Raw genomic sequence first — 7,704 nt, 5'->3', positions numbered from 1 at the left:
CCGAGTGGGCACGGGACCCTCCGTGGGGGCCTCAGCCGGGCTGGTGGTTGGGGGCGGTTACGCTGAATCCAGCTGGGGTTGGCGCTCCGGGAGTCCCTGGGCGGAGAGACAGGGCGGTCCTCCCAGGATGCTGGGGCCGCTACCTGATTCTGTCCTTTCAAAGTCTCAGACTCACAGGAGCTATGAAGAAATAATATTATAAAGAGGAGATACGGGTTTTATGCATCTAAAGGCTCCTAGTTCTTAGTACCGCAGGGTGGCTCGTTTAATTGTGGTAAAATATGCATAACATCATATATACCATTTTAACCATTTTAAAGTGTTAAATTTTTCAAAAATGTGCAGTTTAGTGGTATTAAGTACCCTCACATTGTGGCACAGCCACCACTACTGTCCTTTCCAGAACTTTTTCATCTTCCCAAATGAAACCCTGTACCCGTCACTAACTCCGCACTCCTCCCTCCCCCAGCCCCAGGCAATCACCATTCTAGTTTCTGTCTCTATGGATTTGACAACTGTAGGTGCCATATAAGTAGAATCATGCAGTATTTGTTCTGTGACTGGCTTGTTTCACTTAGCATAAAGTATTCAAGGTTCATCCATGTGTAGCATGTGTCAGAATTTCCTTTCCTTTTAAGGGGGAATAGCATTTCGTTGTGTGGACATGCCACATTTTGCTTCTTGGTCCATCCCTCTCCGGACACTTGAGTTGCTTCCACTTTTTGGCTATTGTGAATAATGATATGAACATGAATGCACAAATAACTCTTTGAGACTCTCCTTTTCATTCTTTTGGGTATATACCACGAAGTGGTATTGTTGGATCAAACGGCAATTCTATTTTTAATTTTTTGAGAAACTGCCTTACTCCTCTCACGGTGATCTCTTGTTCAAGGTATATTTTCGATTTCACCTGATCAGCTGACTATAAGGCCATAAGGCTAACGGAGAAACGCAGGCCTAGTTTCTCCTAGTTACTAGGAGATCGCAGGCCTTGTTGTCCTGAGTCTCTAGACACACTTCATTCCCCTTGTTTTAATCCTAAATTTTTTTTCTTTTGAAAAAAAATTTAATCCTAAATTTTTTTTCTTTTGAAGTTTGTCCTGTTTCATCTATTCTCCAGTTTCTTAAAGAGGTCTGGAAAATGCGTTTGGCTCCTTGTGTATGAAGGTTCCTCTTCCATGGATGCTGGAGAGGTCGTGTGTAGAGGGGCAGTCATATCTGGGCACCTGTTGGCCAGGTTCAGCTTACCAGTTGGGTACTCAGCAGGGCATGAAGCCACTGCAGCAGCCCTTCTCTTTAGCCGTAAATAGGGAGTTTGGAAGAGAGCCAGGGTTTCTGGATTTATGCATTTTGATATTTTCAATAGTGTATTAAATGTTTAAAATAGGAAAACTGATCATTATTTTTGTTAATGACTGAGAAAGGGACTCCTTCACCAACAGTTTCAGAAAAGTGAAGGCAGTTTTGTTTTGGTCTTTGTAGAATCTAGGTGGTTGAATGCATGTCAGTTTTAGAAGTCACCTTGCCTGATATCCCACGCAGTGCTGGAGTATTCCACAGACCCCATGTAGGTACTGCACCTTTGCAGGAATACTGCTGGTGTTGGTGAGCTGCCTTACCTGTCCTGTTATTGGAGACGCCTGCTTATTAGGAAACTGAAAATGAACTCAAATGAGCTTCCTTGCTTACTGGTCCTAGTCCTTTGGAGCAACATAGGCCAGTTCTGCCTCCTTTTTTTCCATCCTTTGGGTATTTGACGGTCTATTTTGTAGGACACAAAATGTGGGAAAATAGCTAGGCAGGTTTAAAAATTCTCAACTCTACCAAGCATGGTGGCTTATGTCTGTAATCAATCCCAGCACTTTGTGAAGCTGAGGCAAGAGGATTGCTTGAGCCCAGGAGTTTGAGACCAGACTGGGCAACATAGCAAGACCTCATTTCTTAAAAAAAAAAAAAAATTACAAAAATTAACCAGGCATGGTGGCACGCACCTGCAGTCCCTTCTACTCAGGAGGCTGAGGTGGGAGGATCACTTGAGCCCAAAAGTTGAAGGCTGCAGTGCACTGTGGTCATGCCACCGCACTCCAGCATGGGAGGCAGAGCAAGACCCTGTCTCCAAATAAATAAATAAATAAATAAATAAAATTCTTAACTCATTCATCAAAGTATCCACTGTAGCTTTCCATGATCCTGGTGTTGTTTTTTTTAGAAGGATCTGGCTCCATTGCCCGGCTGGAGTGCAGTGGCATGATCTCAGCTCACTGCAGCCCCCACCTCTCTGGCTTAAGCGATCCTCCCACTTCAGTCACCCATCTGGGTAATTTTTGTATTTTTTGTAGAGATGGGGTCTTGCCATGTTGCCCCAGGTTGGTCTCGAGCTCCTGGCTCAAGCGATCCATCTGCCTCCATCTCCTAAAGTGTTGGGATTACAGGTGTGAGCCACCACACCAGGACAATCCTGGTGGCTTTTAATGGTTTTCCATTGCTCTCAGGCTAATGACCTATAAGCCCCTGCAGGGCTTGGCCTTTTACTCCCTCAGCATTAGCCACCTCCCTTAGCCTTAGCCCACACTACTCTCCCCTTGCTCAGTGTTATCCAGACACTTTGTTTTTTCCTTTCCATACTCCTCTCTGTCTGGGAATCCAACCTTTCTTTCTCATTTCTCTAGTTGATTATTATTATTTTTACTCTAGCAGCCTTATTGAGATATTTACATACCGTACAATTCTCCCACTTACAGTGTACAATTCAATTTTCTAACATTTTCATCACCCCCTAAAGAAACCCTATACTCATTAGCAGTCACTCCCCATTCTCCCCTCCTCTCAGCTCCTAGAAACCATGAATCTACTATCCATCTCTATAGATTTGCCTTCTGGACATTTCATATATATGAAATTATGCAATTTGTGGTCTCTGATGGGCTTCTTTTGTTACCAAAATATCATGGGTTTGATCTAGGTCCTGCTGCTCGCTGCACAGAAAGCCAGCCACTGAGATGACAAGTATTGCCAAGGAAGAAGGCTTTAATCAGGTGCTGCAGCTGAGGAGATGGGGGCTCAATCTCAAATCCATCTCCCTGACCTAAAACCAGGGGTTTGGATAGCAGGGAAGAAATGTAACAATGCGTAAGAAAACAGGAACCAGGGAGGGGCAAGGAAGCAATCCTGATGAATGAGTGGTCCAAAGTCTCATTGCCTGGATGTGGTGATCTGGCGAGTTTCAGTTCTTTGATACTTTTTTTGAGAGGCCCGAAGTCTTTTCCCCAGGAAGGAACTCACTCAAACAAAACAAATATAAGCTTCGAGCTTTAAGACCAGAAGGGTCAATTTCTATGTTTATCCGAAAGAACAGTCTATGGGACTATTGGTTAAGTTTCACTTTCACTTAGTATGCTGTTTTCAAGGTTTATCCACATAGCATGTGTCAGTACTTCATTCTTTTATGACTGGGTATTCTATTGTGCGGATATACAATATTTTATTTGCCATTCATCAGTTGATGGACATCTAGGTTCTTTCCACTTTTTGGCTATTATGAATAATGCTGTTATGAACTTTCATGTATAAGTTTTTGTGTAGACATATGTTTTCAACACTCATGGGTATATACCTAATGAGAGGAATTACTGTGTCATACGATAATTCTATCTTTAACCATTTGAGGAACTGCCAGACTGTTTTCCAAAGCAGCTGCAGCATTTTACATTCCTACCAGCAGTGTATGAAAGTTCGAGTTTCTTTACATCCTCAACAACACTTGTTATTGTCCATCTTTTAAATTACAACCATCCTAGTGGTTGTGAAATGGTATCACATTGTGGTTTTTATTTGTATTTCCTTGATGACTAATGATGTTAAGCATCTTTTTATGTGTTTACTGGCCATTTGTATATCTCTATTCAGAGTCTTTGCCAATTTTTAAATTGGGTCAGTTGTCTTCTTACTTTTTTTTTTGAGATGGAGCCTCACTCTGTTTCCCAGCTGGAATACAGTGGTGTGATCTCAGCTCACTGCAACTTCCACCTCCAGTGTTCAAGTGATTCTGGTGCCTCAGCCTCCCAAGTAGCTGGGATTACAGGCACCTGCCACCATTCCCAGCTAATTTTTTTCTTTGTATTTTGAGTAGAGACGGGGTTTCACCATGTTGGCCAGGCTAGTCTCTTTGTTGACTCTTAATCATCCTTCAGTCTCAGACAAAACATCCCTTTCTCAAGGATTGTGATTAGCTTATTTGCTTATCTTTCTCCCTGCTAGTCTGTAAACTGAGGGTAGGCCACTATATTCATTGTTCTTGGCACCAAATAGAAACTAAATTAATGTCTTTTGAATGAATAGGGCTTTCTCCTTTTAAAGATCCCTTCAATACAGTAACCACACTATATATAAGTAGCCACAAGCCCATTCAATAATACTACTAGCTCTTATAGCCCATATGTCTCTGCCTTGTCTACCACAATATCAGTAGAGACTTTGCTAAATGCAATGGTAAAAATCAAAATACAGGCTGGGTACGGTGGTTCATGCTTGTAATCCCAGCACTTTGGGAAGCCAAGGTGGCAGGATTGCTTGAAGCCAGGCATTTGAGACCAGCCTGGGAAACATAGAGAGACCCCATCTCTATGAACCACACCCCCAACCCTCCCAGAAAAGAAATAAGTATGGCTGGGTTGAAGTCACCAAAGATGGCTGACTGGCTGGTCAAGTAACTTTACCTGATGGTTTGTAGAATATTTACCTTCACCCAGGTGGGAGAATTGCTTGAGCCAACCCTCAGTGTGGATTCAGGAACTTGATTTAATTGGTATCATGATTGTGGATTAGATTCTCAGGGATGCATTCACTAAGTAAAAGTGATAATAGCTACTTTTAAGTAAAATAATGAATGAATCAAACACTCTAAATCCATGGTGCTATGCTAAGCTCTTTCTGTATTTTATCTCATTTGATATTACAAATATTTGATGTGTTAATAGTAATGACTATCTCCATTTTTACAAGTAAGGAAACTGACATTGAGAGATTAAAAGACTAGCCCAAATCACAAAGTAAATGAGATTTGAATCCGGTCTTGATTCCAAACTCTACAGTATTCTAAATTCAAGGAGACTAAATTATAAGATGGAGAGCCAATTTTACTTTATAACAGGGTTAGAATGGCAGAAGAGACCTGACATTCACACCTCTAGCCAGTGCATCATCTTCCTGTAGGCAAATATGCAGGAAATCTATAATAAGAACTTCCTTTGGTGAAGGCCAGGTGCAGGGGCTTACACTTGTAATTCCAGCACTTTGGGAGGTCAAGGTGGGAGGGTCGCTTGATGACAGGAGTTTGAGAACAGCCTGGGCAACATAGTGAGACCCTGTCTCTACAAACAAATACAAAAACAAACACAAAACAACTTCAAGAAAACTCCTTTGGTATGGATCAGAACAAGATGAATTATCTATCTGATCCAAATGCTTAGTGACATTAAGCCACAGTCCACTCACCGCCACAATAGAGATATACCTGCCAACGCCACTCAGGTAATCCCATCAAAAGTGGTAATGAGGTCTGCAGCATGACTTGTTCTTAGTGATCCCAGCCTGAGACCTTGGGATTGCAGCATTTTATTCTACATATGCACAAAACATCTGTTGAAAAATCTTCTAAATTGATGCAATACATTCATATCAAGAATACCTCTCTGTAATCTCCATAAACCCTCTCCTTTCTGTTTTAAAAAATAGTAACAGCATTTCTCCTTACATGACAAAGAAATGACTTCACCATCTACGAAATAGTGAATAGGAGCTGTGTGGAAGGAAATTAGCTCTACTTCTTGGTGGAGATGAGAAGGGAGTGTTCCTCTGAAAATCAAGGCTCTTGTCATGCTAGGAGCCAAAGTCGTATTTTAGAGTGTGGAGAGTTGAGAAGATAAGACAGGGACCATCCACTCATGTTTTTCTTATTCCATAGGCCTCTCTCAATTGGGCAAAGCACTCCAGACCTTTTGGAAGAGTGACACCAAAGGCAAGCACCTGCTTGGCAGGCCCCTCAGCTTCTACGCAAGTATAAGTGAGTATATAAAATGGGGGTACCTGTGCTGTTGAGTACCTTATTTCCAAATGAGGCCTGCCGGTGTCCCTGTGGCTGTGAGAAGGCCTCTACTGGATAGGTGGAAGTTGTGTGTTCTCATCTTTTCTAACCCTGGATTGACTTGCCCAAAGGGAAGCCATTATTAACACTATAATAAAACCATCCTTAATCTGGGACTCTCTTCATGCAGTGGTTCTTAACCAGTGATAAACATGAGAGTTACTTTTGGAGCTTAAAAAAATTAAGATGCTCAAGGTCTACCCAAACTGAATCTCCAGAGGTGAGGCCCAGGGATGTATACTTTTGAGCCAGACCTCAGTTTACCCTCCAGAGCTCATAAGGTTGCGTAACACCCTTTGTCAGCCACTCTGATAACAAGAAAAATTGGTGAGGAATAAGTTTTAGAGAAGAAGGAGCAAAGGTGTTCTTGGCCAGTGAGAGCCAATGACAGGGAAATGCAAACAATGTATCCACAAGATAGGTAGATTACCCTATAGAGCATTTTAGGATAAATGAACATCTCATGCCTAGGGTTGAGAGAGGGTACAAAAAAAAAAAAAAAAAGACCACTCTGGATACACAACGCAATAAATGGAATATAGAGTTTTTTCCTTGTAAATTAAAAAAAATCCCTTGTTACTGAGGTATAATTTAATCTATTTTATGTATAGTTCAATGAGGTGTTATAGATAATAAATTTTTTTGTAAATTATTATATTGTCATATACTCATACATTCATTTTTAAAAGTCAGAAATGTATATAACCATTAAACTTATAAATCATTCAGTCATTCAGAGATATAGATACACGAGCATATTTTATATCCACCACAATAATTATTACCATCTCAACAATTCCATCACCCCTCAAATTTCAAGCGTAGGGGTTTTTAAATGTCAGAGGAGTCTACTCAGTGGGAGGAAGGTTAGGGAAATATCTTTTGGCTTTTTGCTTCTGTCCCTTGGGTTTAAAGGCAGGGATTTGGCTTTACTCTCATTGATTTGGAACTTGATATATAGGACTGTAAGAAAAGAAATAGACTGTAACAAGTTCTGTGCTAAGACTGTTGAGTCTCACCATGGTGACTCTCTTACTGTTTAGGCAATGAGGGAGGTGGGGCAGACCATAAGGATAGCTGGCCTGGGAGAATAACGCTCCAAGGCCATTTCTACAATGATTCCATATTTCACTGTTAATCAGAGACTGAGCAGCTATTATACTTTTTAAGATTTCTTGAATTTGTGTTGCTTGCTCAGTGTTTTGTATTTCCTTATTTCTTAAAATATATTAATATAAAAATAATTCTTTAATATTTCTTAAAACAAAAGGACATTAAGGAATCAAGTCTTACTTAGTCTTGCTCTAGCCAGACTTGGGCTAAGGAAACCCTAGGAAAGTCGTGGCTGCTAGAAAGAACAGGATGAGACAAACGAGAGACCAGTTCTCTGTGGTGCTCTGTATCAGTTAAGCTAGATTTGACTGCAAGTCATAGCAAACCCAGTGAAAATGGCTTAATAACAGTAGCATTTCTTGTTTTCTTAAAATCTGGAGGTAGGTTCTCGGTGTAACAATGTTGTCAGAGATGCTGGCTCTTTTTCTCCTTCCACTCTGCATTCT

The 7,704-nt window shown here is 41.1% G+C and overlaps 1 protein-coding gene across 6 annotated transcripts in view; it reads left to right on the top strand.

The window, feature by feature from the left end:
• IL36G (interleukin 36 gamma) overlaps positions 1–7,704 on the top strand; it is a 192,097-nt gene that overhangs the window by 2,325 nt on the left and 182,068 nt on the right. For 4 of the 6 annotated variants that reach the window (XM_063594690.1, XM_055107397.2, XM_055107399.2 and 1 more), the window contains exon 2: positions 5,966–6,064. Coding sequence is in view for 1 of the 6 variants with exons in the window: in XM_057301239.2 (XP_057157222.1) it covers positions 5,966–6,099 (134 nt within the window). In the remaining 5 variants the exon portion in view is untranslated. Of the gene's footprint in view, positions 1–45; positions 275–5,965; positions 6,904–7,704 lie in introns of those variants that run through there. The other 2 variants (XM_055107401.2, XM_057301239.2) reach the window with 2 other exon arrangements.

Source organism: Pan paniscus, chromosome 12, assembly GCF_029289425.2.
Source record: "Pan paniscus chromosome 12, NHGRI_mPanPan1-v2.0_pri, whole genome shotgun sequence".
In the NCBI taxonomy this organism is placed as follows: Eukaryota; Metazoa; Chordata; class Mammalia; order Primates; family Hominidae; genus Pan; species Pan paniscus.
The sequence above is the reverse complement of the archived record's forward strand: the minus strand, read 5'-3'. Positions and strand labels throughout refer to the sequence as shown.